The 17,464-nt window shown below is 47.8% G+C and overlaps 1 protein-coding gene across 2 annotated transcripts in view; it reads right to left on the bottom strand.

The window, feature by feature from the left end:
• The window catches only part of MN1 (MN1 proto-oncogene, transcriptional regulator), an 83,557-nt gene that overhangs the window by 47,327 nt on the left and 18,766 nt on the right, over positions 1–17,464 (bottom strand). The window contains exon 2 of one of the 2 annotated variants that reach the window (XM_041489139.1): positions 1,654–6,632. The exons of the other annotated variant lie outside the window; for it this stretch is intronic. Coding sequence (XP_041345073.1) covers positions 6,445–6,632 — 188 coding nt within the window. The 3' untranslated portion in view covers positions 1,654–6,444. Of the gene's footprint in view, positions 1–1,653; positions 6,633–17,464 lie in introns of those variants that run through there. 2 annotated transcript variants of the gene reach the window in all.

Here is a 17,464-nt window from a genome sequence, read left to right as displayed (position 1 = left end):
TTCATTCCTGTGTTTATTTATCTTGGTTTTTATGGAGAGAGATGCCTTCTGCCATACTCTCATAGCACCAGCAGCCATCTGCAAGCAGCTCACCCAAACAGAAGGGGAAGAGGGGGTTTAAACGACCCTGGAGTCACACACAGGAGCCCCCAAACAGCACTGCAGGAATGTTGGCTGGCACTGCAGGGGCAGAGCTGCCCCACGGCTTCGTGGTGGCCAAGGAGGGGCCGAGCAGATCTCAGCACATGGGATCCAGCTGCACTGCCAATGGATTCCTGAGTGCTGAACATACAATGCATATTTACAGGGTCTCCTCCGTGACAGGAATTCCAAAGCCTCATGCAGAAAGTAACTCAAAGGATGTAATTAAATCAGTTAAATGGCTTGGGCAAAGAGATGCAGCTACAGACAGATTTCAACTCTCGGCACAATCTCAGGCCACAGGAAACGATTAGGAGAGCAAGAACTGTAAAAGCTCCAGGACCAACCACTTGCTTTTCTTTTCTTAATAAACTATAATCCATGCTTAACTCTGACACAGACCAGGTGAGCCTCTGAGCACAGTGCCCAGGGATGAAGGCAAGTGTTTGGGATAGGCAGGCACCGTGCCAGCATCAGCAGAGGTGGCATTACCAGGTGACAAGTAAAGCCAGTGTCAAGAGCAGAAATCAAAGACCAGTCAGTTGATTTCCATCTGTTAATGTGATGTGCAGTGAACAGCGAGCTCCTGCTGCCTTTTTGGAAGCAGGAGCTTGGGGCGGAGTGTTGCCAGAGCAGGAGGGGCTGCTCCAGCTGCTGGCAGAAGCAAAGGAGCCTTTGCACAGTGGGAGATCTGGGAGCCAAGAAACGGCCTCATGTGCTGGAGGAGCTCTGTGAATCCAACCATTAACAGAGCTCGTGGTCAGTTTTACTGAACAACTAGGACAAAGCAGGAGCAGGGCTGGGGGCTTAGGGAGCTATCCTGGGGGCTGCTCCCACTGCCCAGCAGCTCCAGGCATGGTCTGGCCCCTCTGGAGAAGCTCCGGTGACCAGAGGAGAAAGAGAGACACTGCCACAGAGAGAGGGGACACAGAGAGCAGGACAGCCCCGAGATCCCATGGCAGCAGCTGGGCAGAGCTGCAGAGACATCTCCACTCCCCAGCAGCAAAGAGGGTATCAACAACCTCAGAGTACAGGCAGGGCCACCATCCTGCAGTGCCTCTGAGGACAGGCTGGGGGTGGTCACCATGGGAATGAGGAATACCAGAAGCTTTTGCTGCCCAACCAGTCCTCAGTCTCATGGGGGAACTGCCTGGGCAGAGGGGAAAGTCTTCTCTTCCATGGGCTTCCCTGCAGAGCAGGGACTGCACAGCTGCTATGAACACTGCCATTCTTCCTCCCTCAGGGTCAAAAAGTAAAATTTTAAACCCACCACTCCTGCTGGGCAGAGGGACACCACTGATGGCAGAGAGGAATCAGCAAAGCAAAGTGCACCCCAAATCTCCCAGCAGCCCCAGGGAGCCACAGGTGGGTGAGGGTTTCCCCAGATCATGGGCAAATTTGTACCCATCACAAGGTCCAGGGCTTACCTGAATATGAACACTATCCGTTCACTTCTTCACACCCCTGGGATAAAGGACTTACTAAAAAAATCAACAAACCTGGTATGAAATATAGAGTAGCCACCATTAACATCATATTTATTGTTATTTAGTTGCTCAGTAAAACATATACAGATATGTACAATATGCAGGAATACAGAAGACTGCACTTTACATATTTAAAAAAAAAAGAAAGAAAAATAACACTCAATTTCATGAGCTATCGTCACAGTCTTCCAACCAAGCATTTAGGAAATGAATTTAACAAAAATTAAAGAAAAAAAAAAAAAAAAAAAAAAAAAAAAAAAAAAAAAAGATTACAGGATTGCCTAACACACAGCAGAGTCAAGTTTTCATATTTTACATGTGCAATAACATTTTTCAGAAGAGTTTGCTAATGCAGTACGGATTACCAGTGTTTTGAGGTTTCTTTTTTTTTTTCTTTTCCATGAACCAAATTTAGTACAAAGAAATAATATCCTTTTGCTTAAGGCTGTTTTAAAGCTGTAATATTTTTGGGTAGTGAATAGTGATAAAGTTATAACTGCCGGAAATCAGAACCTGCAGTTTCATCAGTCAGAACCTATGAGCGGATGGACTCAAAGCAACAATTTTAATAGAGAATTTCTAAGACAAAATTAGACTATTTCCTCCATTAGCCTTAAGCATTAAAGAAGAAACAATTCTACAAAAATGGGTTATGCTCTTACACACCATCCCTTGAACAGCTGTGAATCCAGTAGCTGACAAAACCTTACACTGCAGCTTAACAAAAATAAGTCAAATGTACCAGTTTGATTTGTCGTCCCCTCCACCCACCCAGTGCCCATCCCACTGCTGGGCTCACCTCATCCCTTCCACCTCCCAAAACTGGAACTTTTTGCCTCATTGGTGGTGCCTGGAAGTCCAGTCCCAACCAAGGCTGCCCCAGAGTGACCATGGAGACCCCAGGACCTGCACAACTCCCCAGGTGATCCAGGTGACAGAATTCTGGTGCTCATCCCCTTCCACCCTCAGACACTGTGAAAACCTTAACCAAGTAACAAGCCTAAAGCCCCTTACTGATGTTCAAACAGCAGAGAGCAAGTAACCCCAAGAGAACGTGATCTGGAGAAAATTTGCAGGAGTATTTAAAAATGAGGCCTATTCTGTCCTTTTTTGGCAAAGAGGTATTTGATCGCTCCTCCCAATTGAAATGCAAGGGAAATTTTGCTCGGTGCAACTTGCAGACTAAGCACGGGGTTGGTTTTAGGGAACAGAGGGACTAGGGCACGGGGCCAGGAGATGGGGGATGTCCTGGCTCCCCCAACCCAGCCCCGAGGCTGCGTGGGAGCCTCCGGCGCCAGCACGGCCAGGGAGAATCCCCAGGGCAAAAGGCAAAGCCTCATTGTAGCTGTTGTTCACAATCCAGAGCAGACTGTGCCTCGTACCACCTCTCTTTGGCTTCTTGTCCAACTGCCCCCCATCTGGAAGCCATGTAGGACACACAGGCGGGAGGTTTCTCCCAGGCCTTTGGGGAACACGTATCTGATAAAATTCTCCCCCTGTTGACCCAACTCGGCCCCTGAAGGAAGGGAGCCTCGGGCACGGGGCTCTGCAGCAAGCAGAGGTCAGACCTCAGTGCAGCTCAGCCCTGCCACTGCTCCCTCAGTCTCCCGCTGCTGTCTGTGCCTCAGTTTCCCTCTCCACAAGAGTGCAACTTACCTCTTCCACAACTGGCTTTTATCTACAGCTCCCAAACATGTTTCAGTTGGAATATTACTATTTAGAAAATTACATGATTTCCATTCTTACCATGTCAGGCCATGCTGACACTTTATACGTGTTAAAAAAACTGATCAGTGCATTCAGTGTAAAATCAATGGAGAAAATGGGTACAATGAAATTACTGCAGGTGCCACCAGCACTGTGACAAAGCTTGAACCTTCTGTATATGCTGTCAGTACCACATCCCCAGGTGATTGAGCAGGACATGATGCCTGTCCTGGTCAGAATGTAGGGTTTCTGTTCTGATCTTTGGCAAAAAAGCAACAAAAGCTAAAAGCGCAGGTTTGGTTGGTCCTGGCTAACAGCTGCCTCAAGCAGAGCTCATTCAATCAAAATCAGACAGGAGGTCAGCAAGCAAGAAGAACTGTGTGTGACTGTATGATTCAGTTAAACTCCACAGCCAGTGAGCCCAGGCAAACACTGCCTCGACTCCTCCCTCTCTGACAGTCCCAACCCTGCACTGCACCCACTGCCCGCAGCAGAGACAGAGGTGGCCAAGTGCCACAACACCCAGGGCTCCCTGCTGCACAGCTCAGCCCCTGGAGACACAGCCCCTGGCCTCAGGACACCTCCTCACCTCACAGGATTCCACTGATTTTAAGGGAATTGCCTGTGCTCTGCATTTCCATAAGGAAGTGAGAAAGCAAGTTCCAAGCGGATGAGAACAACACTCCAGGAGAGAAGTGCAAGCTGCTGAGAATGAGCCAGCAGAACGGGGTGGTGAGACCAAGGCACCACAGCTCCACTCAAACGGGGATTTCTCTTTAAAAGCATCTGAACTCGGTGTTCCCTGACAGGTTCCTTCCCGTGGCACAGGGTGTGCATCCCTGACCTCAGGAAGCCTGAAAAACCTGTTCTCTTCAGTGCAGCAGGAAAAACTAAAAACAAAGCACAAGGGACTGTACTCTGAGCAGGAATGCCACCAGGCCATGAACTTGGCTGAAATTTTCATCTCTAAGTGATGGAACACAGTGACTGGTGTCACCCCAGGGCCCCCTGCTGCAGACTGAGCCCCCCACAGCAGCACAAGTGCTCTGCTGACAGGATTTAAAATCAAACATATACAAAGGTAAGCCAGGACTTGAGGAATCACAGGCAAAGAGGCACCTTCTGGAAGGGGGCTGACAGTGATTACTAGGAGATACTTTACTGGGGATGGTGACATTTTATTGCAGGTGCAGGAGGAGCTCTGCACTCCTGGTTGCACACCCTGACAGAGGTACAAACCACCCCAGCTTTCTGATCCAAACCAAGTGGGTGTGAGGCAGCTCCACAGCCAGTTGCTCCAGGATGGGCAAAAATCCTCATCCTCGTGGAAGCTCCAGCTTTAATACAAAGTAAAATAATATTGAAAACCAAGATTAAAAACTATCCAAATTTATCCAAAGTCAATTCATTGACCAGACCCATAAATCAATCCATGCATGGTTAATAAGAGCACATTCAAATCACATTTCCAAACACTGCGAGTCTCTCTGAAGCCACATACGACTGAGAGTGAGGATTCCAGCCCACCCTTGGCTTTTTAGGCAGAATTTCCTCTCCGTTGGTGTCTACCAAGAATATCACCTCAAAATAATTAAAGACCCAGCACAATCATCAAAGATAAAATACAAAGCAGTCTTCAACTCTGTCCCTTCAGCAGGGACACATCTGTGAAATCATGAATAAATAACCCTAGAGAGGCCAACCTTTATTTCACAACCAAAACCAAAGCCTCTAGTGCTGTTCCTGAGCTCCAGGAGCTGGGGGAGGTGATCTGCAGGCGTGGGGCAGGACGGGGCCACTCCTGGGCACAGGGACACACAAATAATGGACAGTGTGACGTAAAACCACTGGAGAATCAGCCCATCGTGTCAGTCGTGGCTTTATCTGGTTTGCTTCCAACTTTCGTCTCGAATGAGTATTATCTAGCCCGAGCAGGAAAGTATGGCTTTCCTTTTATTGTGTGCATCCAGCAATGCTGTTCTTTAGTGTAGGGCAGAAAGGGGCCTTGAATGAGTTTGGAGGGTTCTGACACCAGGTCTCCCTGCCCTGGCAGATTAGGAAATGCCACCCCTGGGCACATGGTCCCCTGCATCTTCCAATCTGGGCCATCCCTGACCCTTGCCACTGCACTGGGACATGTTGTGGCAGGAGCTGGGGCACCCCCAGGCAAGTGTAGGGGACACTGGACCTGCTGCCAATCAACAGCATCTTTCTGCAGTTTAAAATGGGCAAAAAAGTGGGCAGGGTGCAGGGTATTTTCTTCTCCACTATCAATAAAGTGGGAAATGCAGGAGCACCATCAGACCCAGGCAAACAAAAAGGAGCCTGGGCCTTTGGAGGAAGAGATAATGACAAACTTATTTAAAAAAACCTCTCCATACCTTCCCTGCTGTGCCTGAACCAGCCCATTCATGACAGAGCTCCATCCCAGGTACAGAGAGGAAGGAGCATCCTGGCCTCACCAGGAGGCACAGAGCAAAACAAGGCTGAAAGCAAAGCCTCATTCTCTCAGGAAAGGGCAGGTCCATGCCTGAACATTCAACAGAGCATCAACTGCTTGGTTTGTATGAGACTAGCAAAGGCTGGGTGTCACTACAACATATGATTTAATGTTGACCATTTAGCTTTCACTGGTGTTTATTCCTGAACTGCTGCTCCTCAGGATCACCATCCTAATAAGTACTGAACAAAGCAAAACAAAAACAAAAACAAAAAAAAAAAAAAAAGGAAAAACAAAGCAAATGAGGAAGAAAAGGAAGAGGAGGAGGAAGAGGAGAATCTTTGTCTTATTATGACATACGTGACTTGGACACACACTGAGATGAAAAAGGAAAAGGCCTCATCTATAAATGTATGCCAAGGTTACAGAATAATGGGAAAAAGTGGTCTAGCAGGAAAATCTTAAGCAAAAGTGTGCTAACTGCAGAAGGGTTAACACTGGTAACATACTGTGGCAGAAGATTAAAAAAAAGTTGAGGTTTACTTTAAATTAACCCTTTCCAGTCCATATGCCACTAAGCAGGTACCAACCTAGAAAAATAGTCCACCTAGCAGTAGCGGCCCTTTGAAATTAAAAAAAGAAAAAAAAAATAATAATAATTTCTTTTGTTCAAGTCAGGGCAGCCACAAAAGTCCCGAATCTGTTGGAGATGTCCGAGTGCAGGGACCTCCACGTCGGCACCGCAGTCCGGCCCTTCGCCTCGCCCACGTCGTCCGTGCAGTGGACCGAGAGGCACTGCAGGTGGGTGCCCGTCTGCGCCGCCGCCGCCGAGGTCTTGCTCGGGGGAAGGTCGTGGGCTGCAAAGGGTTCACAGAGAGAGGTTAGGAGACCTGTGACATGCAACCCTGTCTACTCACAGCCTGCAACCCCGTCAACTCGCAGCCTGCCAGTGGTGCTGCCGCACCCTCTTCCCATCAGCGGCGCCCCTCTCCTGCATCTCCTCTCCGGCTGGGAGGATGCTGTCACCACCACCGAGTCACCACCAAAGGTATGGCTTCCCCTGCCCACCCCGAAGCAAGATCTGGCTGGTTGTTCACCAGGCCAGAAGAACACCACCTGAGAGAAACCAGCGATGTGTCTGAATGCCGGGGACGGAGCCGGGGCCGATGAGTGTGTCCTAGACCACAGCACAATCGGGAACTTTCCTTCCCCGCTGGAAACGGATGCTGACACACCACGGAGCAGGAAGCCAGCCCCGAACCCTCCGTGCCCTCGTGGTCAGTCCCAGCATCAGTCTCCCTCTTCCCCTCTTTTAATGGAGCACCGTGATAATATTTTTCTTAAAAATCCGTTCATTTTAGGACTTGGTATGATCTTTAGCTATCATTAGTTTCTGTCAACCACAGAAATGTAAGACTTTAACTGAAACATCCTAAACAATGTCCCTAGGCCTTCTTCCTCCGGCTTTTACAGTTAACGTGAAGAGTAGGTAAAATGGGGAGAACATGACAAAGATGCAAATGTTTAACATCTCAGGACTTTTCCTCCCATCACCTTCCTCCTATTCCACAGAGCCAAGCATTGTAGGGATACCACACTTCATGGGGCAACTCATATTACTTTCATTGAACCTCCTGCTATACCAGATACAAAACTAGAACTGAACAGATTGTTACATAATCAGTAATATTAAAAAATAATGCTAAACTAGCCTGGAAGTCCTTGGTTTAAACTGGAAAAGGCTTTCAATGCTTGACTATCACAGGATGTCAGAGATGCTCATATCTAAAACAGCATAACAACACCACACAGGAACTACCAAGAATCTGAGGATGTGATGCCATAAATGCTGGGAGAAGGAACCAGGCTCCAGAGCAGCACTGCTGCCTGCTCAGCCCTGCTCTGTGTCAGTGCTGCAATGTGCAAAATCCACAGAGAGCTCCGCTGCACACCTCAGCCAGGCCCCGTGCTTGCTTTTCTCCAGGCACCCTCCTGTGCTGCTGCAGTCGAGGATCCAGCAGCAGCAGGACAAAGCTGGTCACATTATCTACACCCAAACGGATTCCAGCTCCCTGCAGTTGGTGTTGGGTGGTTTTAGTCAGTTCTGATGAACAGGCAGCACTGAGGGGCTCAGCAGAAGCATGGAGTGGAGGCTGCTGTGTGATACCCGAAGTTCCGGCAGGCAAAGAGGTGTTGGCACAGATCCCTTCCCACCACATGGAGCTTCTAATCTTCTTTGCTGTCACCCCTGAGTCCTACAGCTTTGGGAAAATCACAGGGCAAAAACCCCAGACTCCCTGAATAAAAACTATGTGATCACGTGTTCAATTAAACTTTCTGTCCAGAATGCAAGTATACCTAAGACATTTTTTATTTATAAAATATTCAAAACTCAGATGGGATTGTGCAGAAAATTGTGAACAGGAAATGTTTTCCTTACTTGTATTTGTTCACAAGACACGCAGTACCCACTGTTTTTATTCTTAGGTCTCCCTGACTGCACAGGACATGCTGGGCTCGGCACAGGAAGAGCCAGCGCCTCGAGATTAGTCCTTGTGACAGCAGCTCTCTTCCTCTCCTGCAGAGAAAGAGGAAAGAGTCCCACAGCTGAACTGCTGCCACAAGGGGCCCAGGGGTCCCAGCAGTGTTTCTACAAGGGCTGCAGGAGACCCACAACAGCCAAGGCAGAGGTGGCACATTCCCAGGCTGGGACCGGAGCCAGAGCTCCCCTGCACCAGCTGTGCAGGCACCCCAACACCTGGAACAGAGCTGGTCCTCAGCAACAACTCTGTGAACAAGTTCATGTGCCACAAGGAATTAGAGAATAAAAGATCAGGCTTATTTGTTTGTAAATCAGCATATTATATTTATAATAATATATATTTGGATAAATATATATTATTATATATTTATCCAAAGCCATTTGCTGTGGATAAAATTCATAAGCAAACTACTGATAAAGAAATCAAAGCAAAATCCCACATGGATGAACAAGATTCCTTGGCTTGAGAGGAAAACCCAAGTAAAAGAGGTGAGCAGGAACTGAGCCTCAGTTTGCAAAGCCAGTACTGACTGACACTGTCCACACAAGCCTTGCTCACCGTGGGACACCACTGTGGGAGCTCCAGCTCTCCTGTCTGTTGTTAATGAGCACAGAAAATGACGTATTCAAATCCAAAACAAAGAGAGCTCGCAGCAAAGCTTGCACTGGCACAAGAATTCTCAAAGCCAATCTGGATGGAAATTTTCAGTTGAATTTACTTTTTTCCAGTATTTCTGTCTTGACAAAGGTACAATGCTTTCCAGGAAAAAACCTTTGTAGCAAAAAATTAAAATTGTGCTGATCCACCTGGTGAGAATTATGTTCTTATAGATGAGATATTGCCTAATGCTTGTCCAGAACAGTAACACTCTCCCAGCAGACCTGTTTCACCAGCCATGCTCTCTGCCTCCTCCCTCACAGCCACAGTGTCCATGGTCCAGGGCAGTTCTGGTAGCTGAGATGGACGTGACTCGGCATGTTAAAATCAGTCAGGTAATGCAAGATGGTGTCACCACATCATTGCCTCAGCTGCCAAGTTCCAGATAAATCACTGTCAGTCACAAAGTACCTCACTGAAAGCAGGGAATTTTTAAATTATATTTAAACTGCACAACTGCGTCTATTAGCAACTACTGCAAGAAATGTGTGTTATTAAAAAAGCAGTACACTTCTAATAAGGGCCATCCTCCACACCCAAGATCTTGAGATGGTCTGGGTGGAGACTTCCCCTCCAAACCAAAGGACATGACACAGAACCCAGGACTGACAAAAGCACAACCACCCTGCACAAAGGACAGCTTGTGTGCCACTTGGAAACAGCAAATGCTGAAGCAGAGGTAAGAAATCAAACATCATATATAAGCTCATGTCATGTTCATGTGAAAAGCACGAAACTCAAAGCAGTGAAGTGACCAAAGACCAAAAGAAATCTGGAAAATTCTCCCCCATGATGGCGTCCTTCCCCACTGCTGTTGGTGATGCTGTGGTGATCTCAAGAGCCAGTTTGCTTTTAGGCAAGAGCTTCTGACCAAGCTTTATCCAGCCAAACACATTCCAGCCATTCAGCCCCAGACAAACAGTGAGAAGAGAGTGCCCAGCCAGGCTCCCCAGGCTCCCTCCAGGCCCGACCCTCTGCTCTGACCCTGCACATTTAGGAAGCTGCTCTTTCGTTCTGCTCTACTTTGCAAAGGCACACAGCCTTCAAAAGGAAAAGGTTGCTGTTTGTTTGTTTGTTTACACAGCATAAATGGCAGTGTGGTGACTAACCCAGGAGCCTGGCCAGCAGCGTTGGAGCCTGCAGCTGGGACACAGGAAGAGAACCAGGAGTTCTGCACCACAAAAAAATTCAATACACACGCTACAGACTGCTCTCCCACATCAGGATAGGAACAACACATTTCTTTAGTGAGGTTAGACCCTGGCATTCACCTTACTCTGCAGACAGCATGTGTACACACCTTCAGTCCCTCCAGCTTCCTTCTCCCTTTTTCGTGAGACCTGAGCAGTTAAGCTGCTCAATATAAAGCCTCTTTTGTTGTGTAGCATCTTCTTATTCATTACGAAAAAACAAACTTGTTGTCTTTACTGTGACAACCCCACTGAGCACTGTCCAAACCCAGAGGTGTCCCTATTTTTAAGTAAAGTAATCTCATTAAAAACGAGTTCACCTGCACAGATACCACACATTGAGTGCATCTTCTCGTCAGAGAGGAGGCTAATTGAGGGAGGGCTGGTGTAGCCAAGGCAACTGCAGATGCTGTGCTGAGACACCAGGAGCTGATGCTGCTCTTCAGGTGCTGCTTATGCCATCCTTCTCATTTTTGCCAAAATCACCACCAACAAAAGGACGGAAAGCAGCGAGACACAGGAGCGAGAGCACAGACACAGTCTGGTAGGGGTCTGGTTGGGAGTGGGTTCCACTCCACATTTCAGCCTTCCTTCGAGATTGAAGTGACAAACAGGAGGTGAAGATCCCTAGAATGGCTCCGTGCCCCAGGGCTCATCCCTTACACTTCCTCACCGCTCTGACACGGGCTCAGCCGCCCGCGCTGCCCAGGGTCCGGCTGCCCGGCACAGCACGGCCCCGCCGCCGCCCTCGATGGCCAGCCAAGCGTGAAGGCCCTGCTTTGCTACTGATCTTGTTAAGGCTGAATCGGAGGATTTGGCCAATAACACTATATTCCCTGATCAGAGATCTGTTTCCCCTCTACCATCTGATAACCACTCTTAAAGGACGCGTTAATGGGCTTCCCTTCACTCCCTGCCCGTTAAGCAGAGGCCGAGCTACCATAAGAGGGAATAGATTTGAGTAATGATCCCTTATGAGGCAGCAAACCTACATATAGTGTTTAAAATTATTCCCTTAGGACAAGATGTTTTTCACCAAATCTCCCACATGACAGTTTGACATATTGGTTCAGGCACATAGCTCTGCATTTGTACACAGCACAGAAGCATCTCTTTTCAGTTTTTGAGAAAAATAAGGTCTGAAAACATTTCATGTTTCCCTGGACACTGGACCTAGTCTCCACAGATTCATTTATTCCTGAAATTGTATTTTAAAATTTTTATTTTTAAACACAACTAGTTCATTTGTGTTGATAAACAAATGAGCAATCTCCTTCCTCACCTCTGCAGCACTGACAAAGTCCTTGACAAAGGCATTTTCTTGACCCTGGAATACAAGGAGGCGAGGGCTTGCATTTGTTCCTAAACACAAACATGGCACCTGCAACCTGCTTACACCATAAACCTGCATCACTTTCAGGTACCTTCAACCCTGACAACCAGTGTCTGCTTTGGGCTGGATGTCTCTGCTGTTCCCAATGCCTGGAGGGCACAGACTGCCTCTGGGCCCGGACTGGCAGCACCCAGCTCTGCTGGCACTCAACGAAAAGCCCTAATTACCCCATTATTAGAACATTCCTCTTAATTTCATTTTACTTCATTTATTCTGTGTAATCCCTGCTCGTAAGACACTTAAAGGTGCTGCTCTCCCCTGCTGCTCTCTCTCTGTATGCACAGAATTCGGTGTTGGTGGTTAAGGCGAACAGCTGATGCCAAGGACTCGTCAGGACGAGCTCAGCGGAAATGGGGACAGGTGACTCCTCACGCTGCTGACCAGCACTCAGCAGAGACACCCCAGCTCCAGGGTATTGGCCACATTTCACTCCATGACATTTCAAGAAGCCATTTGGCTTGGTCAGCCCCTCAATTTATTGTCAAGGCCCAGCCAGCTGAGTGCCTTTCTCACGGAAGGAGGAAGGGCTCTTCATCAAACATGCGTGCACAGAGCTGAGCACCCTCCCACAGCACTCATATATCCTGCAAACCAGGATTAAAGCTCTGACTTTGCTGCAATACAGACAAGACTCACCCAAAGGCATGGCACACCCAGGCTAACACACAGTCTGTTCACCCTTAACGCTGCTTGCTGCCCACCCTTTCATCAGCCCATCAGGTCTGGCAGCATCCTCTGGTCCTCACAGGCCCTTCCTCCACAGACAGCTTGATTAATTGGAGGTGCCTGAGGCTCTAAAGGGAGCATGTATCAGCCCATGCTACAGAGATGTTTATTTTGTTTTCAGTGGTCTCCAATCTGGCATGGGGCTCCATCAGAGCTCGCTGCTTGCACAGAATTCAGATAACAGGAGACACATAGCGCTTGCTGCAAATACGTATTTTTCTTTTTTTCTCCCTTGACCTCTTTTCCTGCTCCTGTTTTCACCAGGAGCAATGGAAGGATGTGCACGCCACGACAGGGAGGCTGCCCAAACCCACAGCAGCATTAAGAGTTTGCTGTCAGGCTGTAGGGTTACAGTCAGACTGTGAGCCACATGCTCACAGAAAGAAACAGAAGAAACTGGTGAAAAAATTGTGAAGTAGGAAAAATGCTAACCCTATCAATGGAAAAGGCAGCACTCATCTTATGTGTAGCATGACCTTGAAGACACAGAATGAAGGATGTGTGGATGAGGACAATGACATTGCTGTTGTAAAATCCACGTTCCCTCCATTGTGCCAGGAAGAGACAAGATGGGGAACTCATTGCTCCCCACCTTGCTGCCACTGCCCAGCAGGAGAGCAACACGCCACCATGGCTCCACAGGCAAGTGTGAAACAGCCTAAACCCATTTATTTCTTTGGAGGCTACTGTTAAATCACTGCTTTCCAGCTCTAGGACTCTCCAAGAAGAAAGGTAAGCTCTGCATCCCTGGAGAAGCCAGAATCTCTGTCTGGGCCTTGGGACAGCACCAGCTCCTGTACCTTGCTAGGTGGCCACAGGGACAACGGACTGTTTGTAACTCATATCCTTCCTCTCTTTTGGCTACCTTCAGTTCCTCTTTTCAGTTTAACACACTGAGTCTCAGGCTGGCTTCCCTGCAAAACACAAACCGCAGAGGGGAGTCCTGCCCCAGGAGCCCCTGGTGAAGTGGCTGATGTGGGGGTTTGGTTCTCACAGAACAAAAGGCCATTCTGGCAAACCAGGTCCCACCCCAGCTGCAGTGCTGCTGTTTGCCAGTCTGGTTGTGCCTACCCCATGCAGGTGAACCACTGCTCATCTGTGACAGCCACAGAAAGCTGAGCTTCCAACCAGGGCCTAACCCAACCACACGGCTCTACACCGCTGGTGAGCTCTGGTGCCATCACCAACACTGTGCTCTCCGCAGCTCTGCACCGTGTGCGAACTGTGATCCTGCCCAAGCAAGGAAAACTGACATTAAAAATCAAACCAAACAAACCACCAACAACAGTTAAGACAATGTCTGGACACTTCCAAGAGAAAATAAAGAGGAGTCCAGCAACTGCAGCCCATTCCAGCACAGCCGACTCAACACTCACAATGCCCACATGCTGCCATCCAACACCAGTGAAGCCTCAGGGAGCTCCAAGTTATTTTCCAGGGTCTGTTGTTCTTCCCCCTCAAAAAACCTGAACACTTCTGCTCATCTCTGAAAGGTGTGAACTGCCTTTCAGTTCACTGACACTCAGACCTGGCACTGGGAAGAGGCCAGGACCAGCTTCTCTCACATAACCCCTCTTTCCGAAGGGCTGTGGCTGTCTCAGACATGGCCCTGCCTCTGAATCCAGCCCCCAGTGTGAGAAGACCACCTCCATGGCAGGAAAGAATACTGGCTGACTGATTCTGTGTTTTCGTGCTGCTGGCACACATCACCTGCTTGCACTAACTAAATGCTCTGAGCTTATTTTCACCAAGAATGACAAATGACACATCCGTGATGAGTAAGGAAATGCTGGGTTTTCCTTTCAAATGTATTTCATATGTACGCAAACTATCACATGACAGTTTTACACACAGCTCCAGCCCATGCACAACCCATCTCTTGACTGCCAGAATGCACAAGCAAACAAAATATTTTCAATAAAATCCAAGGTGGAATTTTCTCATTGCCCTGAAGTCACATGAAACCCTTCAGTAAGCTCTCACTTAAATAAAATCAGTTCTGGACACAGTCTAGTATTATTTCAGGACAGGCCAAAATTGAAAAAAGATGCTACTTAAACGTTCTGCATTAAATCACCACCTGGACATTCCAAAAATAAGGTAAAATGCCAACTTCCACTAGCAAGGGAAGGGGTGTACCAATGGATTTCTAAAGGCAATGAATAGTTCATGATTATGCACAGAGCAAACTGAAAGAGAAACACATAAATTCCAGTGCTTCATCAGATTTGTGCAAGAGCTTTGACACAATTGTGGGGAGGGGAAATAAGTAAGATATTTAAGCCCTGCAGATCATACATGGAAAACTATTTTCCTTGAGGGAAAACAGAATTAAAGATGAAGATTCCCTTCAAAGAACTTTGTTCATAGTCATTTAGTTTCAGGATGCAAATTAAGTGAGCACTTGTTAGCAAACAAAATAAGGGAATTAGCTCTGAAATATTTTCAGTCTCTTGTAAGGCTCAGATACACTTGGCCAAAGACTTTTAGGTGTTTTGTCGCATTGTTCCCCAAGAGCTCTCCTGTGTTCTCACATCCCAAAGCCAGACCTGCATCCAGCCTGGCTGCCAGGGGTGGGACAGGGATCTGCTTGGTCCCTCTGCCTCCTCCCTGGCTCTGCCCGCAGCTCCCAGAGGTGCCTCTGCCCCATCTATAACTCACAATTAGGAGAGCCTGCAACACAAAACTGCCACAGGCAAAGTCAATCTCTCCCAGGGGCCTCACACATCTGAGGCTCCTGCACACCAAGAAACGGTGATCCTGTGCAGTAATGCTTGGGGTTAAACCACACAAGTTCAAGGATATCCCTGAAAACACAGTGGGAGTTTACCAAAGGCTAACATTAGTGAGAAGAACCAGCATCAAGGATCATTAGCTCTTTTATGCCATTTATTTATAGCCTACCTTGAAACACATCCCATTTCTCTTTAGGACACCTCCAGCTGAAGTTTGGTGTCTCAGGGGTGAATGAGGAGACTTTGGGAAACAGTGTTCATAAAAACAAAAGGTGTTCAAGCAATTTTACCACTCACAGATCAAGAGGAAAGGAAGACCAGAGACCTCAGGTCAAAGCTGGCACCTGCAGATGGACAGAACAGGCTGAACAGGGCTCTAAGCACCTGGCCTAGTGGAAGGTGTCCCTGCCCATGGCAGGGGTGTGGAACAAGATGAGTTTTAAGGTCTCTCCCTGCCCAAACCATTTCGTGATGCTATGGGCCACTCCCTGACCTGCACTGTGCTCAGCAGCACCAGCTGCTTGACACTTGACACTCCAAAAACAGGGAGTTCCAAATCACTGCTTGCAAGTCCCTTGCAAGTAATTCACAGGCAAATTCTAAAGAATCTGCAAGAAATAACTATAAAAAGCACAACTGTCAGGAGGCCTGAGATTCTTAAAGAAGGGTCAAAATCTCTGCTGGAAAACATTTAAGTGCTGGCAAATCAAACTGAGAGCTGATACTATCAACCCAGCACCTCCTGGGCAAATTCCTTCTAGATCTCTTCTAAAAAAATATCCCAAATTCTGGTATACCCTAAATTTTGACTACAGAAAGAGACAGAAATGTCATCGTGTAATGAATTTGGCATATTCAGAAAGATCCCCTAAAGCACCAATAAGGTATGGTGATTGAGCTGGGGCCCAGAAGTCTGATGGACGAACAGAGTTTGATTGAACAGCATATTTAAAAATTAAATCTATCTGAAGGGAAAGAAAAAAAAATCATTAGAAGAAATGCACTACCAAATGAGGAGCAATGGCAGTGAGGGAAATTCAGTATTAAAAAAAAAACACAAAGAAAAAAACCTGGCATTCTTAGGTACAGCTGTAACTGCCACTATTAGGATAAGAGAAATATAAGCTCATCTTTTACTTCCAATTGTCACATCACTGTGGAGTCTTCATGAAATTCTCAGAATAGCAACGAATCAGGAGCAAACAGCTGTTCAAGCAGGAAAGTCACAGGTAGACAAGACTTTCCTTGCTTCAACAAAAAATTAACTCTAAAGTTTCACAGGCCAGTAAATCAACAGAGTGGGCCTGTACAACACAGGACACACAGTCTCATCTTCCAGCCCAAAGCTGATATATGGGCCTGTGTTCTCCTTCCGGCCATATGCTCACGTGATTTATGACCCACAACAATTTCAATACTCCTGGAAAATGAAAGAACAGCAGACAATTAGTTCATCCCACTATGCTGGGGATTGTGTGGGCTCTGCCCTGTGGCACCTCCCCAGGGAGTGGGGGCTAGCAGCCCCAGTTGCTCCTGTCAAGGGCAGGGGAGGGACACGGGGCTGAGCAGCAGCCAAGCACTGGCACAGGGAGCACAGCACATCCCCAAGGCTTCACTGCAAGGAGCAGCCCACAGGAACTCCAGGAGAGATGCAGAGGAACTTCTAACCAGGGCCTGGAGTGACAAGACAAGAGGGAATGTCCCCCTCTGAGAAAGGGCAGGATTAGGTTGGATATTTACTCAGCGAGTACTGAAGCACTGGCACAGGTTGCCCAGAGAAGCTGTGCCTGCCCTATTCCTGCAAGTGTTCAAGGCCAGGCTGAACGGAGCTTGGAGCAACCTGGTCTGGTGAAAGGTGAAAAGTGAAAGGTGTCCCTGCCCACAGCTGGAATGAGGTGACCCTTCCAACCCAATTCTCTGATTCTCTTCTGTGATTCATTCCTATCCCATCTGTAAGAACAGCTGTTTGTGACAGCTGCTGCTAACCTGGTGTAGATCCAGTCGGTGCAGTACAGACCATCCCACCAGAAGGGCGTAAGGACCTTGTCATCTCTACCTGCAGCTGTGCCAGGCAGGGCACTGCCTGCAAGGCAAACACTGTCAAACCAGGCAGGATTCAGCTCTGCAGCACCTGCTTCGCTGCCACAACACAAATGCAAAGGGATCACCTACCAAAATCCTCCACCCCACCCTGAATTAGGCTTTTCCCTCGCACAGGTGGGGTGAAATGCAAGTTCAACAGCTTGACTCATACACCCAAAACTTCACCCAACCCCAGCCACCATGGCAGCATCAGCTGGGGCTGATGCACTTGTGAGCCACCACAGAGCACACAGCTGAGAGCCTGTGCAATACCAAGTCTACTGACACAACATCAAAGTTGGTTTTTCTGAAGCCAACAGCATCCAAACTGGTCTTTAGCTAACTTCTTAGTGACAAACCCAA

The sequence above is a fragment of the Pyrgilauda ruficollis genome, unplaced genomic scaffold, assembly GCF_017590135.1.
Source record: "Pyrgilauda ruficollis isolate IOZ18807 unplaced genomic scaffold, ASM1759013v1 scaffold9, whole genome shotgun sequence".
Classification (NCBI taxonomy): domain Eukaryota; kingdom Metazoa; phylum Chordata; class Aves; order Passeriformes; family Passeridae; genus Pyrgilauda; species Pyrgilauda ruficollis.
Note: the sequence above shows the minus strand (reverse complement) of the source record. Positions and strands in the feature narration are given on the sequence as shown.